Source organism: Echeneis naucrates, chromosome 12, assembly GCF_900963305.1.
Source record: "Echeneis naucrates chromosome 12, fEcheNa1.1, whole genome shotgun sequence".
Lineage (NCBI taxonomy): Eukaryota > Metazoa > Chordata > Actinopteri > Carangiformes > Echeneidae > Echeneis > Echeneis naucrates.
The window spans coordinates 5843369-5863207 of NC_042522.1; the positions used below are offsets into that span (position 1 = coordinate 5843369).

The window sequence follows — 19839 nt, forward strand, 5'->3', positions numbered from 1 at the left end:
CCACAGGAGCAATTTGTCTAAATACAAAAAGCAATTTCGGCATTGCAGGCTAGGAAATTCAATCAGTGTCTGTCAGAAAGCAGTGCTCTTTTTGTCAGGAGAGAGCTGCTTTGCCTTATCACAACTGGTCTATAACCTTCATGCAATCATTTCCAAATGAACTAAATGGGATACTTGAAGCAACATGTGAAACATGTGAAACACGTGAAGTGAGCAATATGGGGTAAAAGTATTGATTTGTATTAACAATCACCGCAGGCACTTGGGAAATGCATTTTCAAAAAATGTTCTTGTATTGTGAATATCATAGATATTGAAAGTATCATATGAAATAATAGAGGATGCACTTCATGCACTGCATGACTGTCATGGACAACCCTGGGGACTAGCGAAATAAAAGAACATGTCCAAAACATGTCCAAAATAAAGATTAAATTCATGCAGATATTATCATTAGCTGATTGTAAAAAGGAACTATATTGGAAGACTGAAAAAAACAAACAAACAAAAAAACAAAACAAAACAAACACACAGACAAAATCTAACTCTTGATGGATAAGAAAACACAAGCCTTCCAGTGTAAAAAAAAAAAAAAAGAAATCTTACTGATCGTATACAAAAGTCAAACAGTAAATGGAGAGGTGTGTGGTAAGCAACGCCTCTCCATTTACCTCTGGAGGGAGAGGTGAAGGGGAGTTCAAAGACCTTCCAGTGAATTCTGGTTAACCTAACCCGGCCTATAAATTCAGTCTCTCTTTCACAAGAGACGCTTTTTTCCATTGGGAGTCGGTGTTTTAATCCATTTTATTAAAAACTATTTTTTTCTCTAAAACATAACTGTTGACTCAATCTTAGCTGACTAAACTTTCTCCCAGTACAGATAAACTTGGTATGGCACTTGTCACTTGTTATCAGTCAGAGATTGCTTATTTCACTGGGTGCTGAGTGACTTGAAAGCAAAATGTGCAGTGTACATAACACTGGATGGACATGTTGATGAAGGAATCATAAATGATCAAATGTGAATTAAAAAACAGCAAATAGCGAGTGACATACCCTCGATGGCATTAACCTACAGACTTCTGAGGAGCAGTTTTTAAATTAGAATGAGCTGCTTCACCATTGTCATCTTCACATCACCTGATTCGGCTAAACTCCTGGCTTATCCAAAGATGTGTAAAGAGGTGGGAAATATTTGGAGCAGGGTGTTACGATCCCTAAATTAACTCGTACCCAGGAGACAAAACACAATTAAACACACACAAGAGTTGCTTAAAAAAACAACAACAAAGACATTTCTTTATTGAAACAGGTGATCATTACACGGGACCAACTCAAAACCCTAAAGAACTAAGAAAAAAAAAAACTGACTCACTGACCCCTCCCAAACTAACTAAATACTGGGGAGCCAGCCAAGAAGAACAAAAGCAAGGGAGCCACCATTGTCCAGCCCACAGGGTTCTCCCCTGTACCCTAACATGATCCAACTAACAACCGAAACAATAGAAATAAAGCCACGAAAACTGAACCACTGAACCCAACAGCAACACAAAAGGAAAGACAACCAAAAAATAGCTACATAAGGTCACAAAATCATCAGAAAAACTCAACTGCTACTGCTGCTGCCAGGCTGGGATGAGGAAGAAAGACAGAACTGCCTTCCCTCCCCTTCTATATAGGAAGGCTCAGGATTATCAGCAAGGGGGGGCATGTAGACTGTACATTTTGGTTTATGGCAGAATCCCCCAAGGCAAGATGACTTTGATTTTCCAGAGGGGAAATTAGCTATAAAAACTTAAAAACAACATGCATTTCTGCTGTGAAGTTGGTCTGTGTGGTTGCATTTTTTGTGACCACCTCACGTGGCCTTTCAAATAGCATTTTAATGTTGGCTTGATTTTTCAGTCTGGTTGTCTGCTTGAATGAAGTGCCCAGTGCAGATTTTTTTAAGTGTTGTTTCCGGGGGTTTTCATGCCTTTATTCCAACTATACTGAGTGGCAGAGAGGCTGGCAGCAAGTAGGGAGAGAGAGAGAGAGAGAGAGAGCGCTGGATGACATGCAGCATAGATCCCCACGTTGGAGTCGAACGGGGATACCGTGGCATATGTGCTAACCACTTGACAACCTACGTTGCCAGAAAGCTGTAATTTTAATTGAGGTAATGTCCTGTTTCATTTGTTTGCCTGTCAATGACGTCATATCTCCTATTAACAGGCATCAGCAATGTCTGCACTCTGCCAGCTTTACCAGCCCTTCCATTTATGCTGCATTCACGCATCTTGCTCCAAAATAATAATACCACAAAAGTCTCATTATTTTTATTCAGTTTCAAATTGCTACAGCAGCTACAGGGTTGTCAAAGTTTCTGCCAATCATCTTAAACATCTAGGTATAAAGAAGTTCAGAGACTTGAGTTCTGTCACTACAAACAATAGTGTTGGTAAAAAGCTCTGTCATTCCTGGTTTTCTTCTGTTAAGTCTGGCGTATTGAAAGACAAGTTTCTGTCAGACAAATTATTTGTTTGACATTTGTTTGAATTCATACTCGAATTGTTTATGGGTAAAGACTTTATGCTGAGCATGGCTGACTCATCTCTCTGACTGGAGCGTCACATCAACAGGTTTTTCTTTTATTTTCTTTTGTGTGGTCATAGCTGAGGCACAGCACAGCATTCGTTTTCTAACCTTCCTCGGTTAAAGGTTGGACCATGCTCATTTGACCTTCTTTAAAAAAGATCATTAAATATAAGCAGAATTATCTAGGAATACTGGAGGATTCATTACACAAGACACAGTCTACATCACCTTTTTTACGCCACACACCGGATTAATGTCAGACAGCATCTCACGAACCAGCCTTTAAGGCTTAAGATGATAAAACTGTAGTATTTTCTAAATATAATAATAAACATGAATCGTGAGTAACAACCTCTCTGCTCCCTAACACTGTCTGATCGCTATGGTGATGTCTTCAAAATAAGATACAGAAGTGTGTAAGTTATTTATTCTTTCTGTGCGGCCCGGGACCAAATGACCGGAGGTTGGGGACCGCTGGTCTACATGATTTCAACATTTACTATTCCCAGCGTTTCACTTACAATGGCCCACCCGAAAGACCGCAGAGCCTGAGTTACCGTCATCTCTGTGGCCTACACGTAAACAAGACTGTTCTCCTGGCACTCTCATCACTGAGGCCAGGTCTGTGCACTCAACCCTCACAGCTTACAGCTCACAGAGGTTTAGCAGCGAATGCTTTCCCTCCACAAACAACTAGTGTTTTCATTCAGGCAAGAAAAGTTGGATGACTCCATGTGCATGCCAGTCGCAGGGATAATAATAATATATATATACATATAAAGAACGAACAAGAGGATATAGCCACAACGGCAATATTGGAAAGGCAAAAATTAGTTGGAAAACAGGTCTAGCATGAGCTGGAGGATGAGAAAAAGAGGAGAAAAAAGGCAAAAAATGAAGACACTGTTATTTCAGAAATATATCTGACAGCTCCCTTTGGCTTCATTTTTCAAAATTGTAACTGCAGCAGAATAAAGTGGTTTGTTCTCCAAAAGAATGATAAGTTCCTTAAGTTTCAGCGTTTCTCCAAGCTACCACACTCAAAGTGCTCAGTGATCACACGGACACATTTCTATCCCTGACAGAGTATCTGATGTCTCCTTTTCCTTACCCGCCAAAAAGGTTCTTCATTACAAAAGATTTTTAAAAATGGCTTCTGTTGCAAAACTTGTGATGCAGTAGAGGAGTTTGAGCATGAGCGAGACAGAGAGAGAACGCGAAAGAGAAAGATACTATCCCCTTTATGCTGATGATGAACAGGTGCACGAAGGAGACGGCAAAATTCAAGGGAAAAAAAGAAAGAACTTGTTTCATGTGCTTCCCTCAGCCACGTCAACTTAACACTGCATGCTGAATTGGCCATCATGCCATCCATGTTAATATACATTTCAGTTCATTGATCGAGACGTACAAGTACCAACAGGGGAACGAGACTAGCTGATCTGCAGCATGACTGGATATCGGTTCCATACCCTGCTAAAGAGTATACGTTTGTATTCTGTAGTATCTAAGTCAAGCAGCATTACAATTTGCTAACTGGAGAAATAGGCTGTTTCAGAAACAGATTTCCAAACAAGCAATCAGGCGGCAGCATAGTGGTTAGCGCTGCTGCCTCACAACAGGAAGGTTGGCTGTTCGGTTCCTGGTCTGGGGCCTTTCTGTGCCTGCGCGGGTCCAAAGACATCATGTTTGGGCTAACTGGTGACTCTAAAGTGTCCGTAGGTGTGAATGTGAGTGGTTGTTGGTCTCTGTCTGCCTCTGCAACCCCTGCCACCTGGAAACGAATAAGTGGTAGAAGATGAATGAATGAATGAATGAAAGCAGCAATCATTCAGAATAGGGCTGACAATATGGCCAAGAAGTAAATCAGAAGATCGATCCAATATCCCTGGGAAAACATGGCAGCTGAAATTGCTCTTATCTGACAAGATGCTTTTGGTGTAGGTGTTGGAAAAGGTGTGTTATGCTGCTACATTTACTTCTGACTGCATAGTGCTTTCTACAGGTCGAGGTGGTGGATGGCACAGCAGGACACCCCTCATACGTAGGCTTGACGGCTGCACTCACATGAGCCTCTAACCTTTATGTAATGTGCACTTTATCTACTGTGGTGGCTCAGCCCACGCACGTGGCAGCGCTGTGGTCAGTTCAGATCTTCTGACCCATTCCCACATCACAGAGGTAACGAGGCTACCTCTGCCTTTCTGCTATGCAGATATCTCCAGTGAGACGCCAATCAGCCACCTATGTGGCTGTCATAACTTCAGGGAACAGCTTGTCCTGGTGGGTGAAAGACAGCAGAGAAGCCCACAGACATGAGCTAATATGATATATTTTCTATAACTTGCTCTCTATTTTTAAGTCATATCTTAGGTCTCTCTTTCACTTCTGAAGAGACACAGATTAAAGGGTTGAGAAAGAAACCAGTCAGCTACCCATCAAACTTCCTGCACCAACGATTTGAAAAAAGTGACTGAACAGAGTGAAATTAGTTGAAAGCGCATAGGGCTGATTAAGGCAGACTTCATTTTCTCGACCTGTTAAATGACATGGCACAGTTTCCTAATTTATTTGATAAATGAGTAAGAGAAAAAAAAAAAACTGCAGGTAAATGACTCATACATTGCAGCGCCGCAACATATGAGCTTGAATTTCCCTCTGGGATCAATAAAGCAGCTATCTATCCATCCATCTTAAGCTGATTTGGAAAGACAGTCATGTTCGCATTCACACGAGCACGGACACACAGAAACACACAAGCATGTACACACACATAATCACCTGTTTGACTATCAGGTTCCGCATACTTGTGACAGATCTCTTTCACACGTGGAGTCAGAGTGATGATTCACGCAAGGAGAGGCAGAGAAGCAAGGACAGAAGGAGAGAAGCAGATCAAGAAAAGTCTGAGACTCTTTTGCTGTCCCCCGCCTTCAGCCCCTCAGCAGGCTCTTAGCTCCCGTGGCTCTGCTGTTCCACAGAAACATGAGCTGACATCAAAAATAAAAAGTGCATGGGCACACAAATACAGTCTTTCTCTCACACACACACACACACACACACAAACACAAATAATATTCACCTCCTGTGCTCCGCCACACTCCGTAGGCATAAGCTGATTACCCTGCAAATTGAAAGCTCATATGCCTACGGTGATTCATATGTGTGTGTGTGTGTGTGTAGATGCACACATGCAGCAGCACGAACAGTCCAACGCACTCACAAACATGAAAATATTTTGTGGACAAAGATTCATGCTGTGTATTACCAAAATGTCCTCATACTTCATTACACACTCACACAAACACACGCAGAAATCATGTCATTCAGGCTGAAGATGAAAGACACTAAATTAAAAGGCTCTGCATGAGTCTCCCCTCTCTCTACAAATCTTTTTCTCCCCTTTACCGTGCCCATCTCCCTCTTCCCTCACGCTCATAGTATCGCAGTCACCAACTCTGAGACATGATGTGACATCTTTAGAAAAATACGATGGACCCTAATAAGATAACACTGAATAACAGTATTATAGTTATTTTTAAGGTTCCACCAAGCAATTTCACAGGTTGGTGGCCTCAAATGGCAGCAGGGAGATGAATGCAGAGTACTTCAGCAGCCTGGAATTATGTAGCGTGATGTCTATTAACTCCTCTGTGTGGCACTCACACAATGACGGATTTCTGATTGACAAATAAGGGTCACGTAGCATAAGGGAAATTCAGTGTGCATGACATGAAATATTTCAATAGCCTATTACTCAAGATAACTAATTGGAAAAGTGTGGGGCACTGTGACCACAATGCGGTTGTTTTACTTTAAAGGAGCACGCTTTCGAAAAAGGTAATTATTCCAAATACTCAAGTTTACATATCAGCAACTCCTCTTTCCTTTAATTCCTAGACTACTTCTTCTGATGACGGGTAACGGAACTGTGAGACATTTTGTTGTAGATTTTGTAAATAAAATCGTAACATAAATAAAATGATGATGAGTCAATTACCTACAAGGAAGCCCACATTTTGCTTATGACCAACCACTTAAAATGTCACTGTGCAATGTTTAATTGATTTCAAAGACCATGGCCATTGTGCGCTATGTAAAATATCTGAGAGAATTCTTTCGTCATTAATATTTTGCATGATTTTTGGGGGCCTGTCAGTTCATCCAGACTGTAATAGCTCATGCATGGCTTGCTATGAAATTCGGTCCAGAAAATCAGAATTCACAGATGATGTCCTGATGATTTAGCATGGTATCATTTCAGCGCTGCAACTTGGGCATTGCTCATTATCTGACTTGTTAGACACAGAGCCCCAGTGTCTTGACTGGATATGAGAAATATCAGTGGTTACACTTTAACAGGGGAACTACAAAAGCTGCTTGCAGAAAACCGAGCTCCCGACTTTCTGCATTTTCAGATTTTTTAAGCCCAAGAGCAGAATGTCACACTGTGCTGAAATCAAATCAATTTGACTTGTTTTTCTTGATTTGAAATAGCAAAGGAACTGGTCCAAGTTAATCTGCAATATGCATCACAGGTGCCGAAGGAATAGGAGAATGAATAAAGCGTTTGGCATGCTATGGTATGCTTGTCCATTACTATTAGCAGCTTCATGTTATTACTTCTTACTGTCCCAGAGCTCCTTCTATGGCAATAACATACCACTCGATACAGCTGTGGCATTTTTATACAACTCACTCACAATTACTGAGAGCTATAGCTGTAATTGGCACTTTGATGGACTCCTGCTGTTGAATTATGACTATGGGTACACTTAATACTCTCATTACCATTTGACTATTTGACTATAAATACAGCTCCGCTCTTTTTGAATAACCCTCACAGGGGGCTTAGAGTGCCTGACTGTGGCTGCACCAAGCAGGTTTATAAAAAAAAAAATAATAATAATAAACAAAACAACCCACCAGCTTTGAGTTTCAGAATATGTCAGTAATATAACCCTTAATGTCAAGAGCATGATGCTGCTGTAGACTGCTGCATTCATGGATTTTCAGGATGCATCTTAATGTCTCTATATTCCCATTGTTGATATATTGAAAGCTAACACCATACTGTAAGTCTGAAGAGACGGATGAGATATTACAATCTTGAAGTAGTCTGTAGGACTTATACATAATGGATTAGAAAGAAGCAGAAAGAAAGGATATTTGCTTCTTTTTGCTCTCTGCCTTCTCTTTTTCTTTGTTGTTGTTTTTCATCCCCCTCCCGACGCTTTCTCCCCACCACTCTGCTCTTTACACCTATCTGTTTGAGTCATCAGCTGGGCTGCTAATGACTGCCAGGCTGTCTGCTGTGATAATGGGCTAACAATATGAGATAATAAGCTAACAGTAGGCTGTTACACAACTCGGCTGTTTATGTCTGTAATACACTTGGGTGAGTGCAGTGTGGTGTATCTCTGCGTGTGTTAAAAGGTAAGAAGAAGGTAAGAAGGACTTAAATTAGGATTAATGTGCACACTCCCCCAGAATCATCAAAAAAAAAAAAAATGTTCCTTTCGTTTCTATTGTAAAAAGCCCAGAATTTGATCAAAGTCCAACCTTATCTTTTCTTCCTAACATAAAATTACCACGACTCACCACTTACTCTGCACATTTCTAGAACATAATGAGGTGATTGATGTGTGTGAAAAAGCATCAAAGAGTGCCAAGCGTCATCTGGTCAGACAGTGAAATTTGGGCTAAGGTGGGCCTAATGAAGAGTGAAATGAATGAGTGGACGTGTCTGTTTTTTCCCGTGATTGAGTATAATATTCTAATCGAGAAATCAACGCGTAATGGGGCAGACCATCACTCGATCCAAAACTCAAACAAAAGTACTTTTTCTATTCAAGCACTTGTATGCTTTGCAGTGATTAAGAGAGGTTTGATTTCAAGCTAAAAGGATATGCACATATTTGTACTCTGTCATTTCTTGCTCAGCTGTAAGTAGCATATTGGCTCTTTTTTTTTTTTCTTCTTTGTGACATTATACCAGGCAGAGCTGCAGTGACAGACTGTATGACCAACAAGTAACTCAACCATGTTAATTTATCTTAATCTGACTATATTCTTAACATGACATGATTCATATTATGAATCTAATGAAAGTATGTTGAGTATACCGCTTGCTGGTCATACACTCAGCCATAGTTATAGAGTTAGCTAAGCGTTAGCTATATAACACTTAGACTAAGATAGTTATAAGTTTCCAACAAAATCAATCCCAACAGAATTGAGGGGTGGTTTTGCATAAATGCGCTGTCAAATACATTCACAGTGAAAAAGTATATTTAAATCTCCTGCAATTTGTTTCGGTGTCTCATCTTGTGAGAAGTCATCCGATGTAAAGGGAGGCATCCGAGTCTTCATATTCATATACAAAAATTATGGCTTAAAGTTGATTAATACATAAAGTCTGGCTATTTTTATGTTTAAAGATTTTAACCTGTGCACTGTAGTATACATGGTGGTTCAGTGGTTAGACAGGTGACCCACCCAACCTCTTGGCCAAAGTCAGTTTAGACTGGCTCCAGCCCCTCTGTCGCCCTCAGAGGATAATTAGTGTGGCTAATTTATGAACTGACTTTCCAGTCCAAGCTAGATTTTGTACAACGAAATGAGTGAAATTGATGTATTAACACAGTTTGCATATTTGAATAAAAAAACAAACAAACATTTTTTTCTTTAATTTGTCTCATATGGTGGTAGAAGTATTTAAATACTTTGCAGCATACCAACATTTAATATGCATGTCAGATTGCATCTGACTCATTGGCTGCTTTGTGCATTATCTCCATTCTGTCAGGCCTGTTATTCGCCCATATAATCTAATGAAGCAGAGATACCATGAAATGTTAGATGATAAAAATACATTTTCTAAACCAAGCAGTGAAGGAATCACTATGCAAGTGGTACCACATCAACTACAGACAGAAGCAGAGGCAGAGCACCCAGAGAATTACAGTGAAGGCCAACATATGCAGAATATGAATGCTTTGTTATGGTGCTTTACTGAAAATCTGTTCCATATGGAAATCTCTGGATCTTAAGTTAGCACGTAATCCACAACTGTTCCTGCGCATTGTTCTACAAATCTGAGTGCTGTGAATGCAAAGGTGTTTCACTGGACTGAAGACAATCCAGTCTTACTTCCGACTGGAGTGAGCTGACAGGAGCGTGGTGTTTGAGTGGCAGCGGCACAAAGAGAAAGAAGGTTAAAGCCCACCTGGAGTGAGACAGTGCATGCGTGCATGTGCATAACACACCGTATAGTACTTTCAGATATTATTCAGAACCCATCCTTATTTTCACATTTTGCTCTCAGGAGCTTTCAATGTCGCAGAACTTTTGGTAGCCTTCTCCAGATCTGTACCCCGACACACAACTACTGTGTCAAACCGAAGAATCCACGTGGTGTGGTGTGATTTCTCACCTTTAAAAAATTGCAAACATCTGTAAAATTCTGTTTTCACTCTGTCGAGGTACTGAATAAAAAAAAAAGGTATTTTTAATAAAATGAAAAAAATTTCACTGTTTTTGTGTGTCTCTGTGAACTGGATTTCCTTATTATATTCTGCACATGCACACACAAACTGGCACACAAACCAGTATATAACTACTCATATATAATTGAGGACTAACAGCGTGTGCGTATTCATGTGTGTGTGTGTGTGTGAATCAGTACAGATTGTCCACATTATTTTAACGTGGGAAAATCACTCGTCAAAGCTCTTTAGGTTTTGCGCACGTGGCTTTCTGAACCATCAAAGGAATAGCCCATCGTAAATCTGGCTTTTATTAAAATACTCACCAGACTCGAAACATGGCTGTTATGTGAATTACTGCCTGGAGGTTGTGTGTCTCTGCCAACCAGCCAAGTTGAAGGAAATATCATCACAGTCTTCTTGAGTTACAGGTTTGAATAATGGGCACAAGATATTTAGCATTGTTTTGCATTTCATATGTCATAATTTCATAGTAGTAGTAGTTTACTAGTAATTGTCATATAATTAGCATAGGCGGCTTTCACCATTGGCAACTATCATTCAATCATTCATTCGTGTTTGAATGCACACCCTGGACAGGTCACAGTCCATTGCAGGGCCAACACAAAGAGACAGAGACCAACTGCGGGCAATTCAGAGTCACCAGTTAACCCAAACATGATGTCTTTGGATATGGTGGTAGGAAACAGGAGTACCCGAAACCCACGCAGGCATGAGGAGAACATGCAAACTCCACACAGAAAGGCTCAAGGCCTGGGAATCTAACCTGTGACCTTCTTATTGTGGGGCAACAGCGCTAACCACCATGCCACTGACAACCAAGATCTAATAAATGTATCCATTTCAGTGAATGTTTGTGTCTGACTTTACTGAGACGTCATGCTCACCTCTGGGTCTGGCTGTTCCTTTTCATCTTGTTATTGCACTGAGTATAAATGATTTAGAAATAGGTTAATTTATTAATTTAATGGCAACTGAACTTGATGCATTTAAACTACTTGTTAGTGGATCTAATTATCATATATAAAACTCTCTCTCTGTACCTCGTTATAATACTCAGGGAATTTTGGCAGGCAGGTAGCCTTTTATTTTGTATGTTTAATTAGGTGTCCCAAGGATTCTGTGCACATCCTATGAGAAGACAGATGTGTTCATTGTTTATTAAAGGTCTCTCTAATCAGCATGCCACTTTTACAAAATGCTTTTGCTTTGAGCCAAAATTGATCGGGTGAGCAAAAGATTTCCAGCTGGAGGAAGAGTCCACTTATCTAATCTCTCAAAAGTTGCACAGATGGTAGGGGAAAAAAAAGTGGCATTGCTGTCTTTTTGCTGACTGCGCTGATGTGACATCCTTAACTGGATGTGAACATGGCATGAAGAGATTTCATTCGATACAAATAAGGGGATGAAAGATAAATGAGATGTAACAGGGATTTAAATCAACTGAACAGTCAATACCTAACCTATGCAACTACCAACCCAAACATAAATTCTAATGTTAACCTCACCCAAATACTTTTAGTACCTTAAGAATGAATCTATGATGATCATTGATCATCTGCACTAACTGGATGCTCATCTGTAAATGACATGATCACAGTGGGTTGAAAAGCTTATATCTCATTGTGCAGTACCTCCAGGATAGATGCCTCTTATTCCATTTGTTCTGAGGTGTGAGGCTTCGTTTTCTGCGGCCCATTGTCACCTCTGCTTCAGACACATCTGGCAGAGAACATCTGGGTGTTTTCATTAAACCCAGCGTGGCTTGATCTGCAGAGGAAATAAGAAGAGCGGCTGATTGAAGTGCAGGCTCATCTCTATGATAATCGAAAAGAAGTACCGACTCCTCCACGTGACCAGCCAAACACGGCCACGCACCAAACACTCCGGTCTCCTTCAGTCCTCCAAACTTCTGCATGGCTTTGATGGCCTTGGTCAGGGCCTCCTTGGTCTGAAGCTGGCCAGTCACTGGGTCAGGCGGGGGCAGGTAACCGAATCTGCTCAGCCAGTCCTGCAGAGGAAACAGTAGATACCGAGTTCAGGGGTCATCACAGACATTTCAGTGACTCCAAGTATCCCAAAGCTTCTGAGAAAGTTTGACACCTGTTCATGTTTACAGTCTGAGGATTTGGTGTGTCCGGTCACGTGTGCTTTCAAGCTCAGCGTTAGCTGCTGTACCCAAGGTATTATTTCACAGTTTGTCATGAGTGTGAGCATATTTTGTGCAGACAGACTATCCACGACAGATTTAAAAAAAAAAAAAAAAAAAAAAAAAAGACAGAGAGAGTAGATCTCAGCCACCACAATCATTCACATAAACACTCGTGCTGTTACAAATGCTTGGGAGCAACTGCCTTTGGCCACTAGTTCACGGGGACGGCCCTCCTCTTAGTTATTTATATACCCCAAGCTCCTGCTCTTTTCATCTTCCTTCTTTGCAGTAACGCCAGAGCTGCACATGGTGAAGGCCACTTACGTGTCTGTATGTGAGGCTCAGAACTCCAGAATGTCAAGTGAACAATGCGCTTACTATGTATTTAAAGTTTTTTTTGGATCCACTAAATTATCATAAATACAACTGTCAGGCCTATAACGACGATAACAAGGTTCTTAAAGTGCATGAAATCAGTTCAGAAAAATGACATGAATGGACATGATGGAAAATCCAGCTGAATGTAAAGGATAGTGCACCAGAGAAGATGCTGCCAATCAGATGCTGCCCTGCTGAATGCACTGATTGCTTTTGGAGAGTTTAAAATCACCCTGCATCCCGAGCGCTGCCTTTCCCCTTTCCTTCTGACCTTTTTTTTGTCCCTTTTCTTGCTCTCTCCTCCAGATGTGTCTCTGCTGCACTAAAGCCTTCATCTCCCTTATGATCTGACCGCCAATAAGAGATGTCAGATTTTAAATAGGTTTTTGATCAGCACTCATCAGAGGTGAGTGGCACTGATCAATAGCAAGCCATCCCTCCTGCGTTGACAAGGCTGGGAATGGCTTGGCTTGAGTGATGCTCTCTGCTGGCTGATATTAGCCCATTTATACTTGGCTTTGCTGTCCCCACAGCAGGCTTGGGAAAGGTGTGCAGGGGAATTTAAAATGACCTACAGCAACACCAGAGAGGATGTGAAAAAGCAACTTCAATTTTCAAATTTCAATGAGGTAATGCCTAGGGCAAAAGGGAGAGGTCAACGGATTCAGATGGACTCAATGAATCAGCTCCCTGTGAATGGAAAGAAAGCAATGGCAGTATTTTAGATTGGTGTAAAATAATTCAGTGGCACAGTCAAAGGCAAGAATGCAGTCAAGGGTCAATTTACAGTCAAATTTCCATCCCTTCTTATCAGAAGTAATGTGCAATAACCATGAAAGTGAGTGATGATGGTTTTATTTGTTCTGTTCGCAGTCTGTTGGTGTGGGCATCCTGATTTGAGTTTGTAATTGGTTCAGACTGGAAAAGTGATCAATTTAAGCAACAAACCAGAGTATGCATAGTAAATACATTTCATGTTCGATTGCCCTGCCATTGGATATCACTCAATGCTGACTCCCTAAACTAATTGAACAAAGTCTGTGTGTACATCTGTCTGCATTAGTTTCAATCTTGTCAGAAATTTGGATTTAACGTATTCATTTGTGGAAAGTTGTTGTTAGTTTTATGCCATGTTTAATCAACTTGTCTTTCTGTTTAGCTTTTTTTTTTAATTTATTTTATTTATTTTGCATTTTAGTCTTATCAATTATTTTCAGGCCGGTTTCGTCAATGAAAACTGACGGCAGAGTGGTACTGGCTGGTGTGCACAGCAGGACACAGCTGCTGCACTGAATAATAATAATAATAATAATAATAATAATAATAATAAAAAAGAAACAAAAATCGTAATGCTTTGTTTCCTCTTTAAAAAACAACAACGACAACAACAAAAAACAACAAACAGACATTTTGGGAAGGGCTTATATTTACTTTGCAAACTTGAACATTTTAGTTCGGTACTTTTCTGAATATAATATTGCAGTGATTTAGTTTCAGTTAGTGCTGACGATCCCGTCCAAGTGATGGCAGAAAAAGCTCATTGACAAACATGTGACACAGTGCAACGTGTATATCAACATAAGATGTGCCAGTCATTGACCTTGCTTGCACAGAGTGCAGGTAAACCCCAAACAGCAGCTAATTTAGACCCAATAATGAGTCAGAAAGTCAACTTTATTATCCCCAAAGAGGAAATTCATTTGATCATACACATCTCATTTCCACCACTTAGATGCATACTTCTAATATGCATCGGGTAGCAGCGCATCCTGAGCAAAGCTGATCGACTGCGCAAAATGGGTAAAGTTGAAGTACACTTTAAATTATCATCGAACAATTACAGAAGGGTCACCGAAAACAAAGGCACCCAGGCACATGTTCCCTCACTCAAAATGCACCTGCTTCAAGATGCAGAAGTTTAAAGTGTGCATGTAGTAATAGAGATCGTGGGCAAACTAACCTTGTCCAAATGTCTACTTATTTATGTGAGACAGAGTGTTTGCTTCGGAGGATACGTAGAAAATATCCGCATTCAAACATAGAAGTGAATAGATAATAACACACTCAAGTGCATACAAGTAAAAAACATTTCACCCTCTCTCAGAAAATCCATTTCAACAGACAAAAACAACAGCTATTTCCCGAGGATTTCCCTTTGAAATAAAGATGAAAGAATAAGTGTATGTGTTGCGGGGGAAAAAAAAAAAAAAAAACACCCTCTCCACATTTCTGATCAACAAAACAAAGATGTGTCCAGATGTGACAGACTGGCAGCTTGTCCAGAGTGCAGTCAGTCTGGGATTGGCTCTGGCCAATTTCCCAATGGAGAGTGGTGTCAGACATTTGGAATAACATACACTCTAATCTTTCTTTTGTAGAGTTACAAAACACATTATCTGAGTCCCACAGAGTGAAGTGCCGCCGCCAAAGAAAAAGTTTAGTTCTTTTTGATTTTTGTCATTTTTAGTGGGGCATAAAACATAGAGGAAAGTAGAAAAATACAAGTTCTGTGAAAATAAGTCAGCCTTTAAACTCATTTGAAGAGAACTGTGAAAAAGTGATCGAATCGTTTCATTTTTATCTCTTTGGAAAGCTTTTTACTTCTAGTTATGTGGCATTGCCTTTGATAAGCAAGACATAAGATGGAGGCTTTCAAACAAGAAAAGTTGAAAGAAGACACTTTAAAAGTGAACGCATGAAAGTGTGTGGAGAGAAAATGTGTGGCTTTCCGTGACTTTGTTCATCTAATCTCTGTATAATTTGTATCCAGTTCAACAAAGTAGCAATCTGTTAATGATCAACAGCTACAGGATCAGTAACTACATCATTCAAGTGGAGGTCAGATAAGCAAACTGAAAACTGAAAACTGAAAAAAACAAATAAATAAACTTGAAAAGTGCAGATTCTGAAATAGAAATCTTCATTCAATGAAACAAAAGTGAAAGAAATTGTAGCTGGTGTTATGAGAAAATCTTCACAAAGCATCTTTTCCTCATTAAACCAATTATTATGTTGAACTTTAATATAATTATAATAATGATTTATTAAACAAATGCAACAGGACTCATTTATAAAATGAACTTGTAGCATAAAAACGAGCTAGATTTCAATCAAGCTCAGGGAACATGACATGTTTAAATGTCTAAATGAACACACCTTCTCTCTGGTCAAAACTACAAGTATGTCACTCATTTAATATCAGATCACATCCCATGATTTGTCCTTCCTTTAATGATTAAAGGAGACTAAAGGTGCAAATGAGCTTGCAATTCAGGTGACAAATAAATGTGACCACTGATGATGAAGGCACTTAAATGATCTCTGCGGGGGCAGAATCTTCCACGTGGACTGATAACGTTTAGTGGGAAAACCGCAAGAAGTTGTACAAACCAAAACAGTTTTCTCCTGCACTCCGGCAGCCCCGAGGCTGGTATTCAGTCACTTCTGCAGGGCAACTGGCTGTTGACGTGGAAACTTGAACCCAAGACGCGGGGGTCCTTACCACTTAGCACATCCGCTGCTGAAATGACCTGACCACTCCTGGTTTAATATCACTCAGTTTAAAGGGAATGTTCAGAATTTAGATTTGGGCTTAATACTGGCAACCACCTTACAGTTGTATCGCTCTACCACTCAGATAAGTTTCACACTACATCCCTGTTTATCCAGTCATACAAAGATTAGCTACTTGTGTGAAATTCTGTCAGGACTGCTGTTTGAAGTATTAAGTAAAGGCTCAAAAGGGTTTCAGGAGGGCACGCTGACCTTTACCTTCGACTGCCAAATATCTCTTTAGTTCCTTGAGTACAAACCTGCTTTTTTAAGATATCGCACCCACAAGGACAGAACTGTGCTTCGCAAAGTCAACTTGAATGACCTTTGAAATATGTAAGCTTTAGTGAGATTTTGAGTCCACAAGAGCAGGGTGGACTGATGGACAACCCAAAAACAGCACACCTCCACCTCTGGCTGTCACCAGTGCAAAGAGATAACAACGGGGTTTTGAAGGTAACAGCAACAACTGCAGTTATCATTATGATGTTCATGTCTTTTATCAGGAGTTTTGTCACCAAATTTTCATGTTTATTAAAGAAATTGCTCATCATTTTGAGGAAATTGGCTTATTCCTACTGTTCTGCTGTTCCAGATTAGTCCAAGAAAAGCTGAGTAAACTTCAGTTGTATCTATCTGAAGATGCACTCGCTCTCATCTATCATTGGATTCAGATATAGAATTCAGAGGATAACCATGACCTGGGAGAGTGAGGCCTCGTCAAAATGTCATTAGAGGTGCAGAGCCCCCTGTGCAGAACTAAATGACATACTTATGCTTACTTCCCTCTTTAGGATGTTTCATGTGAATACTGCCACTTGTGCAGCATTTAATCAATTTCAACAGCACTGACTTTGGCTTATCTTTGGCTGTATACTTTGTGGGGGACAAGGCTGCACTCGTGGACTTCACTGTGTCACAATTAGACTGCCTCCCAAACCAAACTTGACCTCTGATGTGCCACCTACAGCAACAGCAGCCAATGTAACCCTGACAGATTCAGCTATGTCTCACAGCACTTTCTCTAACATATTTCTTCTTTTCACTGTGCACGTTGCGCTTCCTTTTCCCATGTTTTGGACACCCCAAGTCGTTTGACTGGGTGTAATGATGATGTATGTAACTGTAAGACAAGAGAAATCAGGAGTAAGCTGTCAGAGATTTTTACTGTTTATACTGAGGTAGTTTTTTTTTTTTTTTTTTTCTTTGATGCCTTTGGCTGAATGCAGCAATGTTTGATATCAGTGCGCAGGGGAGCATTTCATCAAATTTGCCACATGAGATTATTTTCTTTCCCGCTTATTTAGACATGTTAAACCAAAACAAACAACACTTGTGCACTTGAGCAAAAGAATCCTGTAGGCATCATAAATCAGCAATTTGTAAACAAGCATTTATGCATTGGGATGCTGTCATCATTTGGGATTGCTGCTCATGATGGTGAAATCAGCCCGAGGTCTTTTTGGGATGGATCTGATTTACAGGATTGCTCCATGTGAAGATGCCCCTCTATGTCAGGTGACATAGAAGAAAACAAGAAGAAGAAATTTAATTTCTAAGAAATATACTACATTATATCCCTCCATCCATCCATTATCTATCTGGACTGGTTAATCAGAGGGCCAATGGATGAGCAGGGCCAACACAGACACATACAGAGGCACTCACACCCGCATTGTTTTATCCTCCCACATAAAACACTTGATCAATTCTCTCGAAAGCGTGTGTGTATGCGTGCATACGCATACGTGACACATGTTTCGAGTGAAGTTATCAATGTACTGTGATCAATATACTGTCTGAAGCCCATAAAGTAGGACATTCACCGAAGCCGATTTAGCTCTTAATGCGCACAATTCCAACGAATGATAAAGGTTTTTCTCCAAGATGCAGCTCATTAACGCAAGTACAGTAAACGTACAGAGATGCACACACCTATCGCTAATGAATCAGGAGATTGCAAAAAGGCATTCATCTTTTATTTATGGCCACATTTGACCATTAATACACAGAGGACACAACAATCCGTGTGCACACACACTTTGGCTCCTGCTGTCTCATACATACACATATAATTGAGGCAGGGAGTGGATATTATAGGGTCTGGGTTATTCCCTGACAGTGCTGCAGCATCTGAATGTGAAGGGTAATTCATCTCTGTGATCTGGTCCCTGTAATCCTTTAACATAATAGGGTTTAGAGTAGAAAAGAAGCTACAAATTAATGGAAAAAAATTGTGAATGAGTGGAGCTTATAATTATTCCTCACTGAGCATCAAGTACATTTTTTTTTTCTCACCTCATTAGAGTAAATGGTATTTATAGTATGGTATGGCATTTACATTGTATCCTGGTATGGCGCACTAATAGTATTCACGGGGTTTGTTTGAATGGGGGGTGTCACTATCCAACATGGAAAGTGAAACCTGATAGAAGAAGAAAAGAAGTCATTTTTCAGTGCAGACAGGAAACAGTCGAATGAAACGTCGTTTTAATGTATAAGCAGCATTTCCTTCAAAAATGAGCTCAATTCATTTCAAAATGGTATTTGTTTGTGATACACTATTTCCTAATATGACTGTAATTTCTCTTTAAGCAGGACTCACAGGATAAACTGTTCAACTGTTGTTTAACCTGGACCTCCAAACAGAAACACCTGCATCTCGTTTGTTATTTTTCTTGTACCGTCATGTAGTTTTGTATAATCTTACAAAACCAGAAGATGAACTTCTGGTAACTGTCTCATCTCCCACACACACACACACACACACACACACACACCTACTTCTTACACAGACACACATAGAGTGAGTTCTTTCACTATGGTGTCACCACAGCAACATTTCAAAACAGAAAAAAAGTGACCTCCTCTGTCCCACAATACCCCCCTGTTTATCCCTGACAAACAGCTGCTGAACCCCTTCGCCTCCGCTTCACTGACAGGAAATGACTCACTGTTTGACTTTTAACCCGGCGACCTATGACTCTCAAAAGGTCACAAAGTGCTACAGTCCACTATAGACTTTACATTGTTCCTCCGTACCTCCATGGTGAGGTCTGGTCTTCGGGTGACCTCCTGGAGGAAGAATGTGAAGCAGCAGTGGAATAATGGCAACCAAGTTTTAAAAGTGAAAACATGATGTAAAAGTTTCGGGATTCCATCATGTAAGGTCATTAATTAATGCCAGTTATGGATGAAGCTTTCTTTTGTCTCCTGGGTGCTTTTACCTTCACAACAAAAACATGAAAGCTTTTGTTTGCACTAATGGACACAAGGGGGAGCAGAGCAGAAAGTGTTACGATTCATACACACACTAAAAAAATAAAAAGGCAAAGAAAACAAAGGCGCGGCGCTACTGAAGTTGCAAGCTCACATTTACTTAAAGAAGAAAAAAATGCCTTCATCCCCAAACTAATGGTATCTCTGGGGAATTGTAGACAAACATCTTAAACACCAAAAGTGTTTTGTAAAATTCAGATTTGATGGTTTCGAGACATTTTATTTTTGGGCTAACATTACGGTGACCCTGGAGTGCAAAGCAACTAAGAAACAGAGAGCACCAAAGGTCAGCTCATTAAACAGAGAAACAAAGAAAGAAATGATGCACAGACAATGGGCAGCAAGGCGGCACAGTGCTTAATGCTGTTGCTCCCCAACAAGAAGGTTGCAGGT

At 40.2% G+C, this 19839-nt stretch overlaps 1 protein-coding gene across 1 annotated transcript in view; it reads right to left on the reverse strand.

Annotated features, from left to right (window-relative positions):
- Positions 1 to 19839, reverse strand: part of LOC115052102 (matrix metalloproteinase-17-like) — a 55484-nt gene that overhangs the window by 23302 nt on the left and 12343 nt on the right. The window contains exons 2-3 of the mRNA XM_029516023.1: positions 11964 to 12096; positions 11720 to 11855 (exon numbers count right to left, since the gene is read on the reverse strand). Of these exons, the coding sequence (XP_029371883.1) occupies positions 11720 to 11855; positions 11964 to 12096 (269 nt within the window). The remainder of the gene's footprint in view (positions 1 to 11719; positions 11856 to 11963; positions 12097 to 19839) is intronic.